The sequence below is a fragment of the Telopea speciosissima genome, chromosome 7 (assembly GCF_018873765.1).
Source record: "Telopea speciosissima isolate NSW1024214 ecotype Mountain lineage chromosome 7, Tspe_v1, whole genome shotgun sequence".
Taxonomy (NCBI): domain Eukaryota; kingdom Viridiplantae; phylum Streptophyta; class Magnoliopsida; order Proteales; family Proteaceae; genus Telopea; species Telopea speciosissima.
In genome coordinates, this window is record NC_057922.1 from 17,472,202 (window position 1) to 17,498,903 (window position 26,702).

At 40.3% G+C, this 26,702-nt stretch overlaps 1 protein-coding gene across 1 annotated transcript; it reads right to left on the bottom strand.

Annotated features, from left to right (window-relative positions):
• Positions 1 to 1,161: 1,161 nt before the first annotated feature.
• On the bottom strand, positions 1,162 to 24,902 carry LOC122667558 (J domain-containing protein spf31). Its single transcript, XM_043863884.1, has 9 exons — positions 24,693 to 24,902; positions 20,823 to 20,913; positions 20,655 to 20,715; positions 8,667 to 8,744; positions 8,105 to 8,178; positions 6,533 to 6,646; positions 6,324 to 6,431; positions 1,530 to 1,568; positions 1,162 to 1,446 (listed from the first exon to the last, which is right to left on the bottom strand). Exons 1-9 carry the CDS (start codon positions 24,773 to 24,775, stop codon positions 1,360 to 1,362), a joined length of 735 nt encoding a protein of 244 aa, XP_043719819.1. The 5' UTR covers positions 24,776 to 24,902; the 3' UTR covers positions 1,162 to 1,359.
• Between the last annotated feature and the right edge of the window lie 1,800 nt (positions 24,903 to 26,702).

The window sequence follows — 26,702 nt, forward strand, 5'->3', positions numbered from 1 at the left end:
AGAACAGTTCAACATTGAATTGGGGAAAAAACTTTTTTGTAAGTCTTTCGAGTTTAAAGGCTTCATAAGAACGTATGTATAAAGAATGAAAACAAACTAGTTCTTTCCATAGGGCACAAGTGTGCGATGGTAGAAGTAAAATTAGTATATCTTCTGATGAGGCAATGAGAAAACCACGTATTTGTGGAGTGCCCAAGTGTTGTCAAGCTGACCATGATATAGGAGGAACTGTTCATATTTGAGAGATGATAGTATTGGGACCCAAGAGATTTGATATGATTTTTGTTTTAACTCACATTTGCATTTACCATTAGTTGCCTTTGGTGTTTCCTTCACTCATTCTATTCTTGATATAAGAGCATCCATTTTAACACTGGCGGTGGGAATTAAGGAGGCACAACTTTGCTATGCTTGTTGATGCAATAGAAATACACCTGATGGTTGTGTGTTCAAAGTTCAAACCCTTATAACAGAATGTAGGTCTCGTTGGATGAAATATAAATTGTTTTACAATTTTTAATTAGAACACAGTGGATGGTTTTTTACCGTCTGAACCGTTAACACAATTGATTTTGGGATTAGTCATGTTTGGAGTTCTCAACATTGTATTGTCTTGTTTTATTCCAGGTTTTTATCTTTTGAACCGTTAGATAGTTGAATATTGGATTGTCTTGTGTTATTCCAAGTTTTATTATTCTCTTGAGGTGCTGCTTCCAAATCTCTTGTAGGAATGTTGTGGATAAATGCAGAAGTTCCAGATCCCTTGTAGGAATGCTTTCTGTAATGTAATACTTTCAGGAATGAAAGGAGATTGGGTTAGGGAGCTGAGAATATTCTCTGTGGAGACTATGAATCAAACGTCATTGAGCAGTGCCGTCCAATTAGGGCCGATCCAGCCAATCCATTTCCTATTATTTTTGGGGAAAAAAAACCTTGTTTGGGATGTTCCTCATCATTTTGATATTTACTGCAAAAAGACCATCCATCATTTCTTTCGCAGTTACAAGAGCTGTATCCAGAAAACCCATGCCCAGGATATTGCAAACCTAAAATGAGAAAATATCAAAGGCAAATGACTAGATTCCATGGCCACTGGTCATTTCTTACAATAATCATATGATCCAAGAAGCTACACAATTTAATCATGCATTTTCCCCCCTGATAAACGACTGGTTATACAATTTGCCTTACAACAGAGTTCTCTTTTCTAGTGTACCATCCCTCTTAAGATCAGAACCCTCGCCCCATAGGTTTCTTTCACCACTAAGGTGGAGAGATCATCTTTGGCCTACACAACTTCCCTACCTTCTGAAACACTGCTGCAGTTTATCGATGACAATAAATAAATCTAAGTTCCTTTTACCCTCGCTTCACCGGTCTTTGGACATATGATTTGTTGGGGTCTTCTGTCTTCAGCTTTGGGGGTCGAATTTCCCCTTTCTTACCCTGCAAAACATATCATAAACACATGGTAAGGTCACCTTCTATCTGATTTTAAATATGACAAAAATAAATAAATAACCAAACACCTTTTTTCCTGTCTTCATGAAATCTCTCCAGCTGGATACCTGTAGACAAATTAAAACCAGGGAAGTCATCAAAAAGAGATTAGGGTAAATAATTCTCCCATGAATTTAACAAAGACCTCGAATGGATTATTCTAGGCAACATCATCTGTTATGAAACTAATATTCTCCCAGAGAAATGAAATCCACTAACATTAAAGCAATGAGACTAGAGAAGAGAGTGCCCAAACCACACAAGCTGGCTCCAAGAGGCCACAAACAACTCTTCCCAACCCACCAAAGAACAGAGAAAAAGAAAAATGGGACATGTCTCATGGGCCAAAGAACAGAGAAAAAGACCTAACAAATAAAAAAAGAGAAATTTCTGAAGGACATGAGACCACCAGATTCAGCCTAAAAAGTAGAGAGAAATCCCTTGAAAGTTTATTCAACCAAAATTAAAAGATTACATAATACTTTCCCAAATAAAATAAACTGCATAAAATCCTACTACACCCAAGACTCAAACTAAACCTGGTTCATCTCCATCTGGATACCCAACTGGGTTTGGGTTGGTCCAAGGTAGTGCATCTACATCAACTAACCACTAGGAATTCTGCATAACTTGTTATTCTACTATTAGAATTCAACCAAACTTCGCACGTCTATTCCTCTACCAGAATAGACCAATTGATCAGGTTTCTAGACCATTCTAGATATTCTGCTCTGAGATATACACTTCTACTTGATGTAAGACTAGAACCTGAATAGGTATAATCCCAGGCAGGATCAAATAAAAAAAATCTCCAAAGAACAAGAAAGAGAACAATGGGATCTCAAACGATAACCAAGAGACACATTGGCTGGAGGAGAATGATGAGATCTCAAAATATAACAAAAGAAATAATCCCACAGAGTAATAACCTGTTGAAGCAGCAATGATCTTGATGAAATAATCTTCAAGAAATCAATGTACCAATCTGTGGAAAAGAAATCCCAAAAGCTTGTAGTACTCTTGAACTCGATTTGAACAAAATTAGGATTTGGATTCAAAAACCGATGGAAGGGGATGGGGAAAGGGAACAGGGAAAGGTGGGGTTGGCTATCTCAGCCTGGGCATCTCACCCATCCTATCTCAGGATTTTCACAAAGGCTCAAGCCAATATTTCATTAATCAAATTTGTGTACAATGTTGGCCTCCCTAACAAACTTATATAGAAGACTCAGAAATAGATTTGGGCACTAAAAAGGAAAGGCCTAACCCAAATTGACTAGGAAAGTGAAATAATAAAGGAAATAGACTCAAAACAGGACTCTAACTAAACTATTGAAGTAAATCCCGTTTTCCTACTTTCTACCCATATTTTAGACTCATTAAATTGACCAATTACAAAATAAACCCATGGAATCAAAGTCCCAATATATATAACACCCAACCCAAAGCTTATTTCCAATAAAATAAACCCTTTAGGTGACTTATCTACATCACTTCTGCTGTTCTGTTTCTACTTTATAATGTGATCTTGATGCAGGGCCATTGGCAGCCCCTGCCAAGCCCAGGCCAGGCCCAGTCAAGCACCCCACGAGGTACCAGCTTAGGCCCAGGCCTCCTTGGCCCTCTGATTGAGCCTGCAGCCCAAGAGAATCAGACCAAGCCCAGGCTTTGTGTGGTCTGGCCAGGCCTAGCCTGCGTGCAGCTTTTGTAATGGCCAATGTGTGGCCCAATTTTATTTAGTCTCTTATTTTTATGTCTTTTCATATATCTAGGTAGTTAAGTGTCTTTTAAATTTCCTAGTTTCTAGTCAAGTGTCTTTTCATATTCCTAGGCAGGTTTATTGCTTTCTTTTATTTTGGTCTTGTTTGTAGTTCCAAAGTCTTGGAACTGGTCTTTAGTTTTCTTGGGTTAGTTTCAATGTTTTGGGGTTTGTTTCTATGTATGGAGGGTTGTTCCTAGGTATTGGAATCCCACTAGCTTTGGAATTCCAAAAGTCTATTTATTAAGATTCATGTAACCAAAGGTTCAACTGAACCTTTTCCTCCCCCATTTAAAGAAATGTGGGAGCCTTCTTTGGCAACCAGAATTGAAAAAAAAAAAAAAAAAGAACTTCTCTTGAAGATTACATCCTGTGGAACTCAGGTGGGCTGTGGATCTCAGCAACTACATCCAAAAGTCGATCTCTTTTGGTGGACCTAGGTGGACTCCTAAGGTTGGCTCTAGTGGATGTCTAGTAGCCAAAACTATCTTTAAATTTCTGTTTATCTTCTCCTCAACCTCAACCATCATCCTTACCATACCCACCATCAATCACATCTTCATCACCATCTTTCCTTTCATTCCCCTTCATTTGCAGCCTTCATCTTCATAAATCTCTCCAACAGTGGCCTTTCTTTACTTTCCATTAAACCAGATCTCGACCCTGGTAGTAGCCAATTCTTGACTGCACCAGATCTACTTAAGTGCTAGTCTCTTGCTGGATTTTCTGGGTCGGAATTAGCTTACACTATAAATGAGTGGCAAAGATTAGTGTCGTAGACTATTTAGACAATGTTTAAGATTTGGCAATTCATAAGGTAAAAATAAGCATTAACAGCGGATAAAATAGCAAAAGGAGATAGTTTTATAGGATAGAGATTTAGAACTTCAAGTGAAAGTTCAGAAATTTGAGTAGTGAATTGATTTCTAGGGTTTGAGGGGGTGTAAGCAGCATTAAAAGTTTAGCAAGGGGACAGATGAAACAGATGGTGCATTCATGAAGTTTTAAGGGAAGAAATGAATTTATCCAAAGTTGGCAATAGAGAAATCAAGGAAATTGCAAGACACGGGATGGGCTAAGGTCTGATGATTTCAGGCTACATTTGGTGTTGGTAGATGGATTAATAAGACGAAGGTAGTCTAATGGCTGAATGGGGGAATACAAGTGGAAGCAGCAAGATTTAATGGTGAGTGGAAGAATCGATCACAGTTCAAACACATTAGCACCTGGAAATTTCTTCAATATATTAAATGTTGAAGCAACAGAGTAGCACATGTCTTTTTATGCATCCACCCTACCAATTAAACTCTAATTTAAGAAACAGAAATCACTATATAACGCTCCCTTAAGCCCTCCCAGTACTTGAAGAAGAAGACCTATTTCTGAACCCAACACACCTGCCAGTTCTGCTTAATTGCAGAATTGCCACAAGTCTCTAATAATTAAACCACCATTAGATAATACAGTTTCAAGTATGCTGGATAAAACAGCAGTTTTTGTCCAGTTACTCTTTTACTGTTAGCAGATGATATAAAGATACTGTGGTGCTTCATATCAATGACTGAGACTGCTAGGATGAACCTGAGAGGCTTTTAGTCAGTCTCAAATCTGAAAATAAGCTATTGAAAAACCGAGATCATAGCAGTGGCGCAAATGCCTCATTTTGAGGCTAGCTTTGAGTGCGAATTAAACAATTTACCTTCCATCAATTTGGGTCTGCCATTGGAGGCATCTAATTTATGTACATACATACACACTATTAAATATGGGAGTCACCTGTCAAAGATATGGAAAGAAAATTGTCTATATTGTTAGGATATTACAATTTTTTTGGGGAGGGGGGTAAATGATAGGACATTACTTGTAAAAGGTCGAAAGATCAACCCCATCAAGGCAGCACCGGATAGCATGCCAAATTACAGTTTTCATTCTTCACTGGCCGAACATCTATAGCTGAGAGGATGGATGCTATACAGAGGAAGCTTTTATGGGGTGGCTGGAAGGGCTCTGTCATATATCATCTAGTTGATGAGGAGCCGGGAGCTGGAATGTCTGCCTAAGAAGCAAGGAGGTGCCAGAGTGAGGCCCATAAGATAAGTTTTTAAAAAAGGCACTACTCTCCAAATGGCTACAGAGATTTGGAGAAGAAACATGAAGCTTGGGGAGAACTAAACAGTTTGGGGAACTCAAAAATTGACAAGAACCTCTTGGACAAGTTCATGAAGAGTATGATGAAAAATGTTCAGAGCTAATGAATGCTGCAAAGCAACCAGACTGCAAGTAGGAAATGGGAAGAGAATTCAATTATGGAAGAAGGTGTGCACAGCAGCTTCTAATGCTTGAGTTCAAAAACATCTAGTAACATAGCACTTCTAATAAAGAAGCACTGGTAAGAGACTACAGGGTAGTCAGTGGATCTGTTATGCTGAATCCACCATTCATTAGTTAATGGCGTAATGTAACTGACATATACACATGAAGTCTGGAATCCAAGGTTCAATGATGTTGATGCGGTCTGGATAATGGGTGCTAGCTTGAAGAATATGATGCAGAGCTGGAATGAAATGTCATAAGGAAAATGAGAAAAATATTGGTTTTAAGTATAACCAGGTGGAATACTTGGCTGGACAGAAATAAAATAAAGATCTCTAATGGAAGTGATGAACCAAGGCACACTAAAGGGCTTTGGGGAAATCATCCGGTGGGCCTATACTTGGAAAGAATTTCATAACACATCAGTATAAGCTATTAGGAGGGAATGGACACCTTTCTTTTTATGTGGTTTTTTCCGTATTTTAAGAATAGCTCTTTGTAGAAGGCATACTCTTTTTTCATTTTTTTTGGTGTGTGTGTGTGTGTGTGTGTGTGTTGGGAGAAGAGGAGAGGGGAGGGTCACTCGTTTCCTTCTTAAAGAAGAAGGACCATCTATTTATATAAATAGTCATGTACTTTCAAGCTCAAGCAAGCAAAGATGGAACATCTATTAAATAGAAAACCACATGCGAAGAAATAAACAACAATAATAGGAAGAAGAAAAAAAAACGACAAAAGATGGCAAACAAACCCTTTTCTCTCTTGTCCCTTCCCATTGCTCCTCATGCTCCCGTTTTCTTTTCCACATTTCTTTTGTTTCTTCCTCATCCTTCTTCAATCTACCCTCCTCTTCTGATATCTACACAACAGACCACCACCATTGATCAAGGGAATAAATACCATGAAGCTGGACTACCTCATGGAAATCAAAGAAACATGACCGACAAACTTCCATCATACCCTCATTTGCATTTTTCTCCTACGCCATTCTTGTTCTGTTAACAGCTCTCGCACCTTTTGTTTTAATCGCTGCTGAAACTCTTCTGATTGCTCATACTGCTGTTCATATTTCCCCTGTATCATATGGTACATGAAGTTAGTAAGCCCACACACTTGGGAAACATTGCATGTGCTTCCTTTGATTTGAAAATACAGCCTAATAAGATACCGGATGCTGTATTCTTATCTCAGTTCATTGATGAAAATATCAAACATATATGGTCATCACGTTCCCAAAAGGCCATGGACATACCCTTCCCAAGCCCCACCTCAGCTTCAGTTGCATTAATTTGGAACTTTTCCGATGATAAACCAGGAAAAATGATAACCTTCACAATACTCATAATTCCTTTGTAACTTAAAAAGAGTAAAGTATCATTGCACTACTTTTCTATTTCTTAAAGAATGAACCACTAAACCTACTGCTTCAGAAAATGATCATGACAATATCAATACCCAAAGACAATAAAATGAGAAATATTTAAAAAATCAACGAACAGAAAACTACTAAGGCACTGTTTAACAAAATTTAACTGAAAAAAATAAATATAAACATCAATTAACAACTCTAAGGTAGTTAAGAACTGAAACTAGCAGTATTTACAAGCAAGAAAACTATAACAAAACAATAAATCTAAAAATATAAGGCTTGATGTGATGCTGTTACAGTAAGAAGGATACTTCGGAGAATAAAAGCACTATAATCAGGTTCAGCCCAGTAGTATGTGTACTGGGCAGACAGGGACAAGCATGACCTGGCGGGTTACCAAAATGAGGGGTTTGGGGCTTCATTCTTCCTAAATCCCAGTGCCCCTACTCTTTACCTTCTTTGACTGAACCCCCAAGGCTTCAACTCACTTCTACTTCATTGCCTCCACCTCCCCCTTCCTCTTTTCCTTTCTTGGCTCCTCCTCCCCTTTCTTTCTTTTTTTTTTCTTCTGGTAAAAGTTAGATCCAACATGAGCTGCTTGGTGCCACCTACGATTACAGCAAAGAAGGGCATGGGCAACAGGGCAAGTACATGGAGAAGATGCTGCAACTCAATGCTGATCTGCTCAGTTGCCGGCAATGCTGCTACTGCGGTTCTTCTTCTCCTTTTTCTTCAACTTTAACCCCCCAGTGGATGTTGTAATGTAAGTAACGCTGGAATTGGGATCAGCATGTATGGGAAGAGTAGAAAAAATAAATTTTTTTCCTTGATGGGTCCACCCAGCCTATTTATTAATCAGGTAGGTTTGGGACAGGCCCAGGTCTCTCTACCCCACTATGTCAACCACCAAGTTGCCACATGTAGCAATTATTCATGGGTGAAACAAATCTTCTCATTAGTCAGTCTTACTCCAATCAAATGGATCTTCAACCCACAAACATATCTAAAATTACCAGATACAGGTCTAGAAACCCAATCTTAAAAGGTCATACTTTTCAATTACTCCCAGTTTATGTAGGCCAAGAAAGAGCACAGTAGGAATGTAAATGTGCATGCTAGTTACAGATGATTAGACGCATCACGCATGAGCAACTTTCTATTACCTCATCAACCAGCGACTTTATCTTTGACGCATTGTCTTTCTTCAATTCCTTCTTCCTCTTAGCTCGAAGTTCTTCTGCAATTCATTTGGAAACACATAAGCATCATATATTATTTCCGTCAACCCACAAGCGGGAAACAGTTCAGAAACATAGGATGTTTCATGCACCAAGGGGGAATTTTGATAGGGCATTCATTTATCACCACTTCTAATACCAGTCCCAATGGATATAATATGGACTTTGTGGGTGGTGCAGATAATACAAAGGATTTCATATTTAAAATATTTTAAAATTAATAGCATATCTTATATTGATAATTTGTAAGTGTTACAGATTCACAGATGTGCGTAAAAGAAATGTATTGCCATTTCAACATTTAAAATATATATATATATATATATATATATATAGGTGGTTGCATAGAAGCTCTTGAAGAAACCAAATTAGAACCAAACGTTACAGTAAAATCTAAAGAAACGGTAAAAGTTAAAACTGTAGCACATCCCATAATATCAAGGTGTATTCCCTTGGAAAGAGAAGGGTATTCAAATGTAGTGCGCACCTTTTGCTGCATTAACTTGGCTGAGAAGATATTCTCTTTCTTGCGGATCATGTAATATTTGTTGGGCCTTGGCCAATGCTGCTCATAAGGCAGTAATACTTCGTCAGTCAACAATCATATTATCATATAAAATGATTCACTAGCTGTTCTATATATTCATGAAACATAACACAGGTTAGTACTGACTTTTTAAAACCTAAAACTTTATCTCATGCATTGGACTTTAAAAGCCACAGCCCAATTAGCACAACAATCGAACGAGTACGAGGTAAGGATGCAAGTGGTAAAGAGCAAGCCAAAAATAATTTTCAAATTGCAAAAAAAAAGTGGGAATACAAACAGAAACTAAAATGCTAAATAAATCTGTCTCAATGTAAGCTCATAAAATATTTTAACCTTTGATATTGTGGGACATTCAGCTTTTAGTATGGGACTTTAGACAGGAAGCTTCAAAATACTACCCCACCGTCCACGGGGGGGGGGGGGAAAAAACCCGATAGGCACTTATGACTTATGAGAAAGAATAATAAGCAATAGGTAACACAAGTTTAGAAGACAAAGCTAATCCTTTGCCTATAGTTTGACATTTAAGCTATGTTCTGATATCCAGGACATAAACATGCATCATGGAGTGTCACCATTATCCACATAGAATTATGTGCCAAAATCAATACTTAGATTCAGGTGCCACATAGTCATAATATTAGAAATACATTTTTTTTTTCCATTTGTAAGGCTGATACCCAGACATTTCAAACAGGAGGCATACCATGCCAATGTGTGTGGACCCTGACTCAGGCGTCGATGTCTATCCAGTAGGTTGCAAAAGTTTCATTCAGAGAGGACTAAATAGGAAACCCCAAAAAATAAAAAATAAAACACTTCAAGAACTACGTTGAAGTGCAACAGGTTTGCTGGATCTCATGGTGTTTGCCTGAGATGGAATCAAGTGTTGGGACATGCATTTCAAATGCAAATTTCACAGGTCATTTCAGTTATGCACTAAGGCCTAGAGGATGTTACTCCCATTACCACTAGTAGTACCTCTCATGACCTGGCAACCCTTGACTGGCCCACACAGAGCAGAACCCGTGGATTTGACATCGCAACCCTGAACTTTCCTTCCAAGCGAATGAACCTTCCAGTGCCATGGGCCAATTGAAACCCCATCATATCAGGCCCATTCTCATTGACCAGGGAAATGCGCCTGAACAAGTACATTAGATCTTGGACCAACCAAAGGTCCATTAAGCTATGTTACACAGGAGTCAAACTTAGGACATCAGGATATGTGCCCAAAGATGGTACGGATGCACCAATTCAGCTAAAATGTGCCAAAAAGTGGGAGCATGGATCCCTTGTACGATATTTGAAATATTTTAAATAGTTATGGTATTAAGATATAAAAATAATTTTATAGTCAAGACATAAATGTAAAAACAAAAACATAAAGATATCATAAAACATAAAATATGAAGGTATGGTTTAAGTATTACGTTTTCAAACCATAAGGCTTTACATGTACATTAGATTTTACCAAGCCTCGACTGAAACTGGGCTAACCATGAAGGCTGAATGAAAATTTAAAATAGTTATATAAGGCCCACAATTTGGGGCTTAGGGATTGAAGTAGGAGTAGGACAGCCTAGTGTTTCAAAAACCACGGCTGAACTACAATCTAAGGGTGGTGGGGAAAAGGTTGGATGTATTAGGGTTTTAAGGAATAGGAGAGAAATAAGAACTATTAGAAAATAGCTACTGTTTTGAGACTGAACATAATTCGTGAATAGTACCCATGAACAGTAACGGTGAACAGGAATAAGAAGAAAAAAGAGAAGAGGGGAGGGCGAGAAGATATCAAGAAAGGAGAGAAAACTGGCCACTTAAGCAATTACCAAATCAAAACAAATTTAATCCATAGTTGGGAGTTGGAGGGGAATTATTACATATTTACAAGAAAACAAAAGAAAGTGTCCTAATCTTAAACTCAAACTTAACTAACGGGCTCACAAATACTTAAACTAATTAAAATTGTTAAATCCTAAATCTTCAAGGTAACCTGGGGCCACACAACTAGCAAAAATAGGACTCCTTAGTGACTAAACCAAAACAAATAACACAACCTAATGCACCCCACTACTAATTAAATATCCATTTTCGTAAACCCTTTTAGACCCCCACTTTTGGGCTTTATAATTCAGCCCATTAAAATAAAGCCCCACCAATTAAAAGCCCATATGATGGAGGACCGGTTAGGAGAAGAGAGGAAGCTGGGAAAAATCACAGTTGCAGGGAGAGAGAAGAAGACATAAGAAGAAGGGGGGGGGGGGGGGGGAAGAAGAGTGCACAAACACCGCACGCCACGCAGGCACAACCAAACTTGATTTCAATTCATCTTTTCAATCTCTTCAACGATGGGGAGTTGCACCATATATAAAGAGAAATAAAAGACTCCTAAAAATAAAGACTATCTTTCTAACTAGGAAACTAAGAACAATTGGGAAACCAAATATCCTACGTAGCTAACTTCTAAAATAAAGAGAATAAAATAAACTAAAAGACATTATTTCCCCAAATAACATAAATTCCTAAAATCCTGCTAAATTCCAAAAACTCAATCTGAACCCGGTTCATCTCCCTCAAAAACTCGCCCACGATGTTTTGTAAAATGATAGAAATAAAAGCTCACGAGCGGGGGAACGAACTCATGATGGAGAAAATCCAAAATATGAAGCTTTGGGGGTGCATCCATGTCAGGGAAATCATAGGGAAGAACGAACTCATGATGGAGAATGGCCTTCACTGCACTGGATTCTGTCGTCACCAGATCCACGATCTTCTTGTTTTCCATTGCCACTATTGGCTGGTCTGGTTGAGGCCGTATCACTGGTGCTGCCTCTTTTGGCTTGGAACAAACGTGTTCAACTAACCCATGAAGAAATAATGTCTGGGGTATGTGAAAAGGATGTGGGGTGCACAAGTCTGCGTCACGATCAATGATGCCTTTTCGTTCTTCTAGCCATTCACGACCCAATTTAATAACACGCTGAGGAGAATCAAACACTCCACAATGAGCTCCATCATAATAATAAGAAACGGAGAATTCTACGAATACATAATCCACAAAGTGAATAATGATCCAGTCATTCTTGGATAACATCTCTACCACAGATCGTGAGACGAAATTGTTGCTTTGCCTTTCATCAATAAACAACATAGCAAGCTTTCCCTTGGGCAAACGCACTCTAAATTTGAACACAAAAGGGTCCATGGCCAGTTTGTAATCAAAGGAATCTTAAAGGGTTACGAAGGCAGACCAAAGAAAGGATATGATGGGTAATATTAATTAAAGACTAGGGATCTACTTGGAACAAAATAAAATTAAAGGGGATGAGGTGATAAGAGAGAAAGATGGGTATTATGGGGAACGGGAAAAAAAAACAAAATAGGAAACATATAGGAACCGTGAGAAGGAGGGGTATACTTGGAATAAAACGAAAATACGGGAAATCAGAATTAGATTAAAAGGGGAGGGCAATTTAGGAAATTAAAAAAAAATAATAGAGAGAAGACAAAAGGGACTCGTGACTCGTGAGTAGGTTACCGTGTTCGACTTGGACACGGAGAAACAATGGGGTTTGGATGCGCAGAAGAGTTCTTCACTCGGCCTTTGCGGAAAAATAATGGCAGAGACATGGACTTCAACAGGACTGAAACCAGCAAGAGGCGGTGACTTCGACTTCAACTTCGACAGGGATATGCAACTTTGAAGGATGGTGCCGATTTGGGGAGCCGACTGAAACAAGAGTTCTGAAACAGGTACAGTTTTTTTTTTGCTTGCTGTTTCACCCTCTCTTCTCTTCTTCTTCTCGCTCCTCTTTTTTTTTTTTTGTATTTTTTTGGGTGGGAATCGCAGGAATGGGCTGGGGTAGGGTTTCAGTGGATGTCAAAGGGAGGGATGGGTTTAGGTTTCAATGGGTTGGGGAAGAAAAAGAGGATAGGATTGCAGTGATGTCACAGGAGACGTTATTGCCGAGTTTTTTTTTCCCCCACTTCGCAGAACAGTAACGAAAGATAGGGGATAGAAAAGAAGAAGAAGAATGGGATGAGAGAGATGGACAGGGAAGGAGATGGATCCTTCAGCTCTGATACCAAATTGGTGGAGGGTCGATTAGGAGAAGAGAGGAAGCTGGGAAAAATCACAGTTGCAGGGAGAGAGAAGAAGGGGTGGGGAAGAAGAGTGCACAAACACTGCACGCCACGTAGGCACAACCAAACTTGATTTCAATTCATCTTTTCAATCTCTTCAACGATGGGGAGTTGCACCATATATAAAGAGAAATAAAAGACTCCTAAAAATAAAGACTACCTTTCTAACTAGGAAACTAAATATCCCACGTAGCTAACTTCTAAGAGGATCCCGTCGGCTATCCTGGCCGGCCTGATTATCCCTCCCCTCTGCTGTCTCTCTCGGCGCAAAGCCGGCCTCTTCTCACAATCCTGCTCCTTCTTCTCCATCGCCTAGTCCTTCCACCCCTGCCCCTCATCCCTCCTCTTCTGCTCCTTGGACATCCCTCTTCAATCCTGCTTCTGCTCCATCGTCAGATGGTCTTCCCCTCCATTTCTTAGCCCCTTCTCTGGATGGCTCAGCTAAGGTGGCCCTCTGCCCTTCTGAAGTTCTGGATGTTGAAGCTAAGCTCTGGGAGAACAGCTTGGTAGGCAACTTTCTGGGCTCTTGCTCTCCTTTCCCGATCGTCAAAGCTTCTCTCTCCAAACAGTGGAGACCTCAGGGTTCACTGGATGTCTCTCTCCTGGATAATGGCTTCTTCTTATTCAAATTTTCCTCTGCCTCTGACAATGTTCGTGCTTTAGAAGGTGGACCCTAGCTGGTTGGAAAAAAGCCAATATTCCTCAGGCAGTGGCACCAGCAATTGCAGCTCAGACAAACAGATTTTTCTTCGATTCCTCTATGGATTACCCTGCCGGGCCTTCCCCTTCACTACTGGTGCACGGATTGTCCGAGTTCTTTGGGCTCTATTCTGGGAAAGCCCCTGTTCACTGATGTGAGGATCAGGCGCAAAGACAAGCTGGCTTTTGCTAGGCTCTGTGTGGAAGTCTCTGCGTAATAAGCTCTCCCCACCTTCATCAAGGTCGTTGAAGGAGATGATTTCTCTTTCGAGCAAGAAATCCATTACGACTGGAAGCCACCTCACTGCACTGCATGCAAAATCTTTGGGCACGATTCCAGTCTCTGTTCCCTAGCGGCTATGACCCCGGCTGACCCTCCTACAACTGGTGTCTCTGTCGAAGGGATTTCTCCGGCTGCTGGTGATGAGCAGGGGGCTGTTCCTTGTCTGCGACAGCGATCTCGTGGTCAGAGGAGACACAGAACACGTCTTTGGAATCATCTTCCGCCTGCAAATCTGCCGGCGGCAGGCAACAAGACCTCGATTTGGGCTCCCAGGACTGTTCCTCTGGCTCAGAACAGGTTCAGCCTTTTGGCTGGCGACGATGTTGACGCTGCAGAACCCATTTCGTCTGGCGATGACGCTGATGCTACAGCCCTCGATGCCTGTCCCGAAAAGCTCCATTTTGATGTCTTGCCACGTAGCAGATCCCAGATGTCGGAAGATCCTGCTCCTGAACTTCCCATTTCTAGCTCTGCTGATGCTGTGACTGTTTCTCAGCCATTGTTGCTAGCTTTGGGAAACCCCTCTTTGCTCCCTCCGGTTGCTGCAGCTGCGACTCTGCCTCGGGCTTCTTGCCTTCAAGGTATTTTGGAAATAAACACTACAACTGGCCTTTTAGAGAAGTCAAGCCTGGGTCCCACATCTTTTGACGGTTCCACCTCTTCGCCTCTGGCCCCCTCAGATGCAGTCTCGTCTGGCCTAGACCAGTCCATCTTGGGCCAGGTGGGCCCTAGACCTCTTCTCCTTTCTTCTGCTGGTTCTCTTAACCCTTTCGGGTCGGGTCACCACCCAGCTCCTGCCCTTTCTCTTAACCCTGTTGGCCCATCCTCTTCACCCGGTTCTTCTGGAGTTAGCCAACGGCCTTCCTGCAACCAGAACTTGAGCTCCTCTCGCCATAGCTCCTACAGGCGACGACACAAGAGCGAAACAAGATCCCGCTCTGTCATGTCTCAACTCTTGGAGTCACCATTGCCCCTCCCCCCTCTCTCTCAATGATTCTCGGCTTTCTTTGGAATACTCGAGGCCTTAATTCTGCCTCGAAGCAAGCTTCTGTCCGCTCCAAGATTCGTGCTTCTCACGCTGCCTTCTGCTGTCTCCTTGAAACCCACATCAAGGAGCAAAATTCTGATAAAATCCTTAAGTCTTTAGCTCCTGGTTGGTCCATCCTCTCTAACTACTCCTCCCACCCAAATGGCCGTATTTGGATTCTCTGGGATCCTCGCAAAATCTCCATTTCCTTTCTCTCTTCTTCCTCCCAATTCATCCACTTCTGCTTTTCGGACTGTCTAGGCCATGCTTCCTTCTTTTCTGTCATCTATGCCCACAATTGTCCCATTCAAAGGTCCCTCCTTTGGATTAATTTGCGTGCCATTGACAGCAGTATTGGGTCTCTCCCTCGGGGATTGGGGGGTGACTTCAATGTCATCAGATTCTCTTCTGAAAAACAGGGTGGTAACCAGCTTGATTTGGAGGCTATGGAAAATTTCAATGACTGTATTGATGATATAGGAGTCAATGACCTTCGTTGGACTGGTTTCCCCCTAACTTGGAGCAACAAAAGGGCTGGAATCCATCGCATCTCTTGCAAGCTTGACAGGGTTTTAGTTAATGAAGCTTGGCTCACTTCCTTTCCCTCCTCCCTTGCCACCTTGGAGAGCCCTGATATTTTGGATCATTCCCCTATAGCCCTTGCCATACAGCCTTACACTTCCTTTGGCCCCAAGCCCTTCAAGTACTTTGATATGTGATCCTCTCACCCTTCCTTCTTGCCCATGGTTTTGGAGGCTTAGTCCAAACCTGTTTTTGCCTTCTCTTCCCCCCTTGTTGCTTTCTCTAGAAAGCTCCGCAATGTCAAGGAGGCCCTCAAGAGTTGGAACAAGAATATCTTTGGTGATATCTCCCTTCAAGTTGCTGATTGCAAAGACAGACTTGCCTCTATTCAGGTTCAGCTACAGACTGATATGCACAATACCTCCCTTGCTGAAACTGAGAAAGTCCTTACTGCTGAGCTCTCTACTTTGCTCTCTAGGGAAGAGAGCTTCCTCAAGTAGAAATCTAGAATCAAATGGCTGGACTTGGGTGATTCAAATTCTGCTTACTTCCATCGCTCAGTGAAGGCCAATGTCAATGCAAACGCCATCACTCAGCTCACTGCCTCTGATGGTTCTCTTGCCACCACTGTAAAGGACATAAAGGACTTGGCTGTTCAACACTTTAAAGGTATCTTCAGTGCTCCCATGATGGATTATGTTCCCCTGCAAAGTCATCTGCTTAACAAGTTTATCCCTACTAGTTACTTGGATGCCTTGAGCTCTATCCCAAAAGAAGAGGAGATCTTGGAAGCAATTCACCCCTTAAAGGTGTCTGGACTCTGGAGCTCCAGGGCCGAATGGTTTCAGCATGGGATTTTTTCTTGCTACCTGGGATATCATAAAGGTGGACCTCATTGCAGCCATTGAAAGCTTCTTTTTCAATCCCAGTCAGATCAAAGGAGTCAATCATACTTTCCTTTGCCTTATCCCTAAAAAGGAAGGTGCTACCTTGATGAATGACTTCAAGCCCATTGCCCTATGCAATATTCTCTATAAGTTTATAACAAAGATACTAGCCAGAAGACTCAAGAGTGTGGTGGATTTACTGGTCAGTGACAACCAATCAGCTTTTATTCCAGGCAGGAACATCTCTGACAGTATTCTTCTGTGCAATGATATAGTCAGAGGGTTTGACAGGAAGAATCACTCTCCATCTATCCTCTTGAAGATTGACATTCACAAGGCTTTTGACTCTCTAAGGTGGGATTATATTTCTCAAGTTATGCTCAAGATGTGGTTCCCTATGCCTTTTGTTCACTGGATTAGTCACTGCATATCCTCCCCTAAGTTCTCAATCCTTATCAATGGCAGTCCGGCGGGTTATTTTGGAGCTTCTATGGGAATCCGTCAGGGATGTCCTCTCTCCCCTTACTTGTTCACCTTTCCCATGGAAGTCCTCTCTATGCAAATTCAGTCCTGTACTGACCAGCAGCTCATTGCGCCTATTCCCAAGTGCAAAGCTTTAAAGCTTACCCACCTTGCCTTTGCCGATGACTTTATGATATTTTCAAAGGCCTCCATCGCCTCTCTTGAGTGTATCTTGCTCTGTTTGCAGCAATTTCATGAGATTTCGGGTCTTCGCATCAACCCTTCCAAGTCCCTTATCTTCTTTGCTGGTATTCCAGACTCAGCCAAAGAGGAGTTTTTGGAGAGATCAGATTTCCATGAGGGTCATCTGCCAGCCAAGTATCTGGGCCTTCCTTTGATCCCAGCCAGGCTCTCTGCTCATCATTGCACTCCCATGTTGGACCTTAAAAGGAAAAAACTTCAGTTATGAAAAGCCAAACTTCTCTCCTATGCAGGCAGGCTAGTCCTTATTAGATCTGTCTTGGAGGCTTCTTACATTTCCTGGTACGGTATTTATGGGCTCCCGCAAGCAACCATCAAGTCCTTGGAATCTCTGTTAGCTGTTTTCCTTTGGAAAGGGACTGATTCGCCAAGGTTTCTCCATCCTATTAGATGCCTTCAGTGTGCCTCCCAAAAAAGGAGGGTGGTCTGGGCATTAGAAGAATCAAAGATGTCAACTTGGCTGGTATTATCAAGCTCAACTGGAAGATAGCCTCAAAGAAGAAGAGCATTTGGGTAGACTGGGATTACTCGGGCCTTCTCCGCCAAGACTATATTTGGACTACTTCTGTCTCCTCTGATGCTTTTTGGGTTTGGCGTAAGATTCTTGAGACTCGTCATCTTATCCAAAGTTACATCCTCAACCACATTGGCGACGGCCTCTCCACTTCTCTTTGGTTAGATAATTGGCACCCCAAGGGAATATTGCTCCACCTTGTTACCCCAAGGATGATCTATGCTACAGGTCTCCATAGGCAGGCTCTTGTTGCTGACATTCTCCTCTAGGATGATTGGGCTCCCCCCCCCTACCTCTTCCTTGTCGTTTGCTCTTATTTGGAATGATCTTCAGTCCATCCAAAGAAGATTACCTTCTAGGAGAGACAGTGTCTCTTGGACTGCAAACAGCTTGCACATTTTCTCTACCAAGGGAGTTTGGAATCTTATCCCGTTCAAAGGTTCGACGGCTATCTGGAGGAAGCTGCTCTGGTTCAAGCATCACATCCCTCGCCACTGCTTCACTGCTTGGAAAGTCTTCACTGACTGCCTTCCTACGCAAGCTTTTCTCCGCAGGCGCCAGATCCAGGTTTCCAATGCCTGCTGCCTTTGTTGGACCAATATTGAAGACTCGGCTCACCTTTTCTTTGATTGTCCAACCTCCAGGGCCATCTGGAAAGGCATTTTGTCCAAGTGCTGGCCTACCCAAAGAAGGATTCTCAGCTTCTCTAGAGCATGGGTTTGGGTGGATATGACCTTTGGTGGATCCTCTATCTGCGACACTGTGGGAAAGATGGCCTTTTGTGCTGCCCTTAACCATATTTGGATGGAGCGGAATATCAGGAAATGGACCTCCAATTCTCGTTCCTTTCAACAGATTTGGGATCCATTTCCTTTGAAATCTCCTCCAAATTATTGTCTACCCCTCCATCTTTTTACACTGACACCTCAAGGAACAGGCTTATTGTTGTCTCCTGGGGCCTTTCAAATGTTTCTTTTTCTGCTTCAGCTCCCTCTAGGTGAAGCTTTTCATAGCCGTGGGCTTTTGTAGTTTCCCCCTCTGGGGGCCCTTCTGATGCAGATTCATCACCAAATAGGGCTTGTTTAATTGGGAATAAGTCTAGGGTTGGGTTACATACATGTTGGGCCTTTGATCCCATGGGTTTCTAATGTAATAGGCCATTTTTATGGGCCTAAAATATGGGTATATAGGTTGCATACGGGATTAGCCGATTAGCCCAATACTTAGTTTATTTTTATGTTTTTTAATTGAAACGGTTCAAATTGGTTGCATCCAATTGGTTTAATTTAAGTGATCATGTGACAACTTAATTGGTCATGTGATGTAAGTTGGGCTGGATTAGGACTCTATAAGTCCAACCATGTTTTGAGTCTATTTCTTTTAGTATTCAAGTTTCCTAGTCAGTTTAAGTTACCTAATAGGTTAGGGATAGGGTTAGGCCATTCCTTTTTAGTGGCTAAGTCTATTTTTTAGTCTCTATATAAGTTTGTAAGGGAGGCCAGCATTAGATACGAATTTAATTAATGAAAAAGCTTTTGTTTGCTTGCCATAGCTCTGCTCCACTCTGTTGAGTGAACCTTGTGAGTAATATCAAGGCTACCTTGTGGGTAATATCAAGGTGAAGGGATTGGTGGACTCCGATCGACTTCTTGCATCTTGTAGATCGGGAGGTCCTTCTTCTTATTCAATCAAGCTTCTTCAAGCTGCTGCTACTGCCTTTGAAGGAGATCAAACCAATAAGTAATCTTAGTTCCCTACATATATTCTTCCCCTCTTCATCCTCTAACCTAATCCACACACCCCTCCATCCATCAAACCCTAATTTCCATTAAACCTGCAACTCCTACCTTAACTAGGACTCCTTCATAATTTCAGATCTGTCCATCAATTCCAAACCAAACTTCTAGCCTATATCCCCCACACCTCTCCCTACACTCGACCTTAAACTCAGTCCATAATCCCCACTATATCCCCTCCATTCCTCCACTCCATTAAACCCAAAACCTGCAACTCAATTCTGTCCAGAATTGCGGAATTTTAAAACCTTCCCAAATCCAATTATTTTTATCCCATAATAACCCCCTAGACTTGCATATTAAAGCCATATAAGACCCATTCCCAAATTCCCATCCTAAACCCTAGAATTAACCTAAATCCTGGTGCTGTCCATTCGAACCAGCAACCCCTTTTGCAATTGATCCTGTTGTCTGGCTCCTAGTAGGTCTCCTACCTATCTAGGACTACATTACCTTCTTTCTTTGTTAATGAATTCTTTTATTCACCCAAAAACAAACTTCTAAGATAAAGAGAATAAAATAAACTAAAAGACATTATTTCCCCAAATAACATAAATTCCCAAAATCTTACTAAATTCCAAAAACTCAATCTGGACCCAGTTCATCCCCATCTGGATCACCCAACTGGGTTTGGGTCGGTCCAAGGTAGTATATCTGCATCACCATACCTAATAGATGTTAAAATAGGACCAATTTTTGGACAGGGCTTGCATATGGGATTCTCCACTAGCTGACACCAGATAGTGAGGATAGCTCCACCAACTGACACTATAATAGGAAGAATAGTATGAACAGAAGGTAGCCAACCAAACCCCCCTCATTGGATAGCTCCACCATCCAACACTAAATGGCGAAGAGGACAGCTCAACCTCCTTTTTCTTCTGCCTTTTTCTATTCTGCAACAAGGGCTGCTGTCCGTTTCTTCCTCACACCCTCAAAAGAAAAAATAATACCATGTCCATCAATCTTAGGAGGACCCAATACAGATCCCACATCTGGTAATCCATACTAAGAGTTCAAGGAACTCCACACATTAAATGGAGATTGGTCATCCAAATTCCAAACATTGGGTCACTTATTGGCTCTGTAATTATTTTGTACAATAGAGCCTTGAGTTTCCTTGAAACCTTGATGAACGTTTACAGCTGATTCAAGTTTGAGGCCGTCAAGGCCCAACACCCCCCATCCAACAGAAGCGTGAATGGGCGGGGGTTGCATGGAGGGAGCTCATTCCATAACCACTTAAAGCTATAAAGAAAGCTTATCAATAAAATAGATTGTATTTCTGATATCTAGAAAAATAATATGCACAAGGCATGCTTTATTACCTCCAAATGCCTCCTTTGCTTGTGGATGCTTGCATTTATCAGGGTGAACAAGCAAAGATAACTACAAAATTTAAAATAAAAATAAAAAAAAAACAGAATTAGCAAATGAATGAATGATGTATGAAATAGTTTCACAGTTATTAATTCACTTCTATTCTCAAAAATTACCTTGCGGTATTGCTTTTTCACATCCTCCAAAGATGAATCAAATGGCAGGTTAAGAAACTCAAATGCATTTAATTTGAAGCATGAAAGGATCCTGCAGTTGTTCACATTGTTCAAGGGAAAAACATCTATTAGAGAACAAGAAGGAAAGCGATCATGAGCATGAGATATTATGAAAACATGTAAATACAGCTACTTTCAAATTGAAATGCATCAATAAATACAAAGAATGCATTGATATAGATAACAACATTAGTTGCTCAGTAATACCCTTGTAAGCTTCTAACTTGGAGGTAAATTCATCAAGTAGCTCTCCCCTCCCCCCCCCCCCCCAATAGGTATATCCAAGTAGCATTACCAATCTAGTATTTGATACCCAAACAAGCAATACAGTAGTGAATATCTAGTCATATTTTCACAAACAGCAGCTTTTCACATTGAAATTAAAAAAAAAGAGAACAAGTAGAAACACATATACATACAATGGATTTTCAATATGGAGCTTAGGACAAACTATACATAAAATACCAGTGGCTCCAAACATTTCAAACGGGTTATGTTACACCTGACAACGATGTCGAAGGGTCTATATTTTAGAACTGCTTACTCAGTTTATCATTTGACCAAAGAATGTCAAGTATCAGTTTTGAACCTAATAACAAGTTGCAGATCTATGGTGTGTGGATACCAACACTAGTGTTTGTCATAGATACAGACACAGTATCGGACAAAAACGAAGAGACACCTTTGAAAGTTTATTGATCAAACATACATTACAGGTATTTGAATATCTCCAAATAGCTAATCCAAGTTCCTTCTCAAATCTCACATAGGGACTGTGATGTTTAGACCATGGAAGAGTAATTTATGTTACCTATAATGTAACTGAAAAGGTAAGTGAATAATAAGTAAAAACAAAAGGCTAAGCATACATGTGTTTAGGTGTGTCTTAAAGTACAGCATTAAAAGGAAGCAATCAATAAGAAATTCAGGTTGATCGTCGCTTTCGTTGTCCGCATTTTCTTCCACATCTGATCTGCCTTTTGAAAATGGTATCATGCCTGACATCTTCTCACAGAAATTGTGGTTGATATTGGCAAGCTCCCGAAAACCTGTTGTCAAATTAGAATCTGTTTGAAATTTACGGAACCCATCGCTAATCGAAAGGAGTAAATCGTACCGATCAACTTCCATGATGTAATGGGTTTATGGGTAAATAAACGAAAGTAAATAAGATGATGGCAAAGATGTAATTAAAGGAATCTTGAAGGGTTACTAAGACAACCTAAAGAAGGGATATGAGGAAAAACAAAAATTTAAAGGCTAAGGGTTAACTTGGAACAAAATAAAATTAAAGGAGATGAGGTAATAAAAGAGAATTTTAGGGGTATTATGGGTAACTAAAAAGCAAAATAGGAAATATAAAGGAACTATGAGAGAGAGGGGTAACTCTGGAAAAAGAAAAAGAAAATAAGAACCAAAAGCAGATTAACAAATAAGGGGGGAGGGGCAGGGTGAGAAATAGGATTAGAAGAGAATTAAAATAAAGGGTACATGGGGTATAATGGGGAAACAAAGAAAACTAAAAGAATGGAACATAAGAATCGTGAGGGGTTGGGGAGTTGGCGTGAGGAGAAGAGTTACGTTTGGGATTTGGACTATTACTCGAACAGAGAAGAAAAGTGGGAAAAAATGGCGGAATCGATGGAGAACAACGAGCTACTTTGAAGGATGGCGCCAACTTGGAGAGTCGACTGCGGTGAGAGCCCTAAACCAGGTATGCAAAATATATATATTTTTTTGGTTCACAGCCTCTCTCTCTATCTTCTTCTTCATTCTTCTTTCTTTTTCTGGTTCTGTCCTCTATGTCTCTCGCTCTCTCCTCTTCTTCCATCTCTTTTTTGTCTGGTTCGATGCTGGCGGAACCCCAAAAGGGAGGGAAAAGAGCCGATCAAAGTTTTCTGGACAAAAAAGGGGAGTGCAGTCGAAGGGATTTGGCTTGCTGTGGAATCGAAGAGGTCACGGATGAGGGTTAAAGGCGAAGGGATGGGGTAGGTGATAACATAAGGAGGTTGGAACCCGAAAGGAGAGGGGTTTTTTTTTTTTTTTAATTCGACCTCTGTTTCAACAGAGTCGAGACTTTTCTTTTTTCTTTTTTCTTTTTTTTTTTTTGTGTAGAAATCAAGGGAGAGTGGGGATTGCTGTTGGTATTGTCTGATCACAACCACAGCGAAAAGAAAGGAAGGAGGAAGATGGGATCTGTCGTCTCTAATACCATATTGGTGGAGGGCCGGTTAGGAAAAGAGGGGAACTTGGTAGAAATCAGAGTTGCAGAGGGAAGAGAGAAGAAATTGCATAAGAAGAAGGGGTGGGGGAAGCCCTTAGGCTACTCAAACCATAAACTCAATCCATTCTTTAAATCTATCTCCAACGATAGGGAATTACATCATATATAAAGAGAAATAAAAGACTCCTAAAAATAAAGACTAACTCTCCAACTAGGAAACTAATGCAAATAAGGAAACTAGTAATAATTGGGAACCAAATATCCTACGTAGCTAACTTCTAAAATAAAGAGCATAAAATAAACTAAAAGACATATTTCCCCAAATAACATAAATTCCTAAAATCCTAGGAGATCAAAGTGGACCCGGTTCATCTTCGTCTGGATACCCAATTGGGTTTGGGTCGATCCAAGGAAGTGCACATGCATCAAAAATAGAGGCCAACCAAGATTCACTGCCAAAGAAATAAGAATACAAACCGAATTGAGACGTAACAGTGGAGACTGGAGAGAAGGTCTCTCCCTAGACCTAATAGACTCTCTCTCAAGTATACTGTTCTGATCTCTCTCTCTCTCTCTCTGCTTCTTATATTTTCTGTTCTATTCTACTCCATTTCGAATCTCTTTCAGCCTATTTGAAGTACCATGTTTTTCTTCAAATTTCTTTGGGATAAGCCTTTCTTGAGTTGAGTATACTGTTATGATACTACTTTTCTCATCAAATTCCTACATCCGCATATGGCTTAAGATCCAGTTTCAAGTTGGTGTAACAACCAATCTTGCATCAATTGCTAAAAATGGATGAGATTCTCCACAACCAAAACTATGATGATGAGCATTAGACTCAGCCACTCAGGTGATCAAAACATCAACCCATTCACTTGTTTTTCCTCTTCTTTCCCTTTATTTCTCTATTACTTTTCTTCAGTAATCACTTACGTATGTGTAAAATCCTCACATAAGGCTTCTATAGAACAACCAATTCTATATCACATGAATTCAAGGTGTCTCAGACCATCTTATTTAACCCAATTACACAGCCATGGCCCTCTTGAACATCCGTGGAAGCTCTCAAACTCATCACCTTCAAAAGCCCAATTTTATTTTTGGATTCAAATCGTGAATTTAATCTGCTAGATTTTATATAGCTGTGATCCCGTTCCTTAAATCTAGGGTTTATGCGTTGGGCCAAAACATTATCGGACATAAATGACAAGTGGGCGGAAACGAATCAAAATCATACTGTAGATGCATGCTTTTCCAATCAAATATATTGAAATTTCTCCAGGTAATAGTTAAATGAAGTTTCGAAAGCACATAGCATACTTTTTTTTTGGGGGGGGGTAGAAGAACAATTTATTGAAAGCACATAGCATTCGATTAAACATGTTTCCATCTGCTCCATAAATTGCCACCTGAACTTCAAAAAAAAGTAATAGCGATAACAAAAGGACAAATTCACATCTCGAAAACCCTAGGTGCCATCATCACACAAAATTCAATGTCTCCGAGAGGCCAGGCAAAAATGAAATTGCAGAAATTAAAACACAAACAAAAGATACACAAAATTGGGATGTGGGAGAGAGAACCTGAGGACCTCGTTGTCCCTTTCGACTTCACCAACTTCAGCAAAGAATTTCTTGAGCAGCAAATCATCGTCGGAATCACCCATTAGGCCGCCTGTTTCTGCACTGGCGCTTTAGAGCAAATGCAATAGTTCCTCTCCGCTGGGGTATGAAAGAGGAGAACAACCACGACCTTCTTTTCTTCTAGTCCTACGCCAATCCTCGAACTTCGGCTCTTTGAAACCCCGGCTTTTAGTTTAAGGTCCCGTTTGATAGCACTTCGGTTTCGTTAGAACGTTCTTTACGCATAAGTGTTCTTTTTCGATTTTTTTCTGCGACAATATTCTCTGATTGAAGACGAGCGTCACTAGCATTTATGAAAATCATTCCCGAATTGTTCCATGAACAAGAAAGAACAAAAACAAGTTTGGCAAACCATTTCAAAATCACTTCTTGTCACTGCAGCCAATAATTACGTAAATACCATTAAATTCACAATTAACCCAAATAATAATGATGAAAATGTCATATTGTTTGACATTTTTTTTTTTGGTAACATCTTGTTTGATGATATAACCAATGAAAAGTATACTATTGAGCAAAAAAGGCTGGCAATCATATCGAAAAGAATTGCCTTAACAAGGCAAGTGATTTTGAAATCTAAAAATATAAATATTTAGCAATAGGTCAATTTAAATTTGTCATGTTACGTAGTCTTGGTCATCATATCAAAAGAATATTTTGGTGTGCATCTCCCCTATCATTATGTGTTATGAGAGGAGGATCCGGAACAAAATTAACGAGGTCATTAGTATGAACACCCCGATGAGGAGGTGTGATAGGATCTAAATAATATTGTCGTCTGAGTAGATGGCAGCGATAGTACCATTTTCATCTATCTTCTTCTCATTCTCTTCTTTTTCTTCGAATGTATTTTGAGCATCTTGCATCCTTCATTGATGTGTTTTGATTTCTCCCCCGGTTTTTATGTGACAAGTGTTTTTTGCTGAAGCGAGCCCAAGGATTTTCTTCTTATTTCTTCATTCAATAGACTTCATGTTACTTGATTCACTGAAAGCAGCCAATCTGGTGCATAATTGCTAAGAGACGCCACCAGTGTCTCCCAACTGTTGGGTAACAAACTGATAAGTATCAGGGATCGTAACTCATCATCAGGTATCATCTTTATGAATGATAGTTGATTCACAATAGTTTGTATTTCGTTCAAATGTTTTGCAACTGAACTTCCTTCTCTATAGTTCAAGTTCACCAGATTTCTGATCAAGAAGCTTTGTTGCCAATGGTCTTCCTTCCGTACAACCCTTTTAAATTTTTACATAGTTAATACGTCGACGCCTCTGTGTATATGTGATAAAAAACGATATCCAAAAATTGACGGATAAATCCAACGGCTTTTTGATCTATATTCTTCCATTTGGCATCGGTTAGCTTTTTGGTTTTCGCCATATCACCCTCTACGGGTGTGTAGAGATCATTGAAATATAGCAAATCTTTCATATTCGCTTTCCAAATCATCTAGTTTCTCCCATTCAAATTGATTATCCATGTTGTAGTGCTTCACTCCATCTTTTGCACATGATTCAGGAACCTCATTTTAAATACCACTCGTTAGGAGAATAAACTCCTTTTTAGTGCCTGTGTGCAAGTAAATAAAGATCTACAATGATATCCAAATTATGTGTAAAGTAATAACGCACTAAAATAAATCAACCCATACTGTAAAATCATATGCCAATTTCAGCATGGAAAACCCTTATAAAGCAAAAGGAAAAACCACAATATCTCATCCAAGTAAAAACTTCCAATATAATAATGATGAGATTACAAGATCTTTTCCCTATACATTACTAGATGTTAGCAAAACACCAAAAATAAACCTTCCTTGGATTACAAAGCAACTCACCTTTGTGACAAGACTACAGTACTCTCACCTCAAAACTCGTCGTGACCAATACGGAAAAGCCTTAGTACCTTCCCTTATTCTCTTAGTAGAGAGAACACCATCATGTTGCA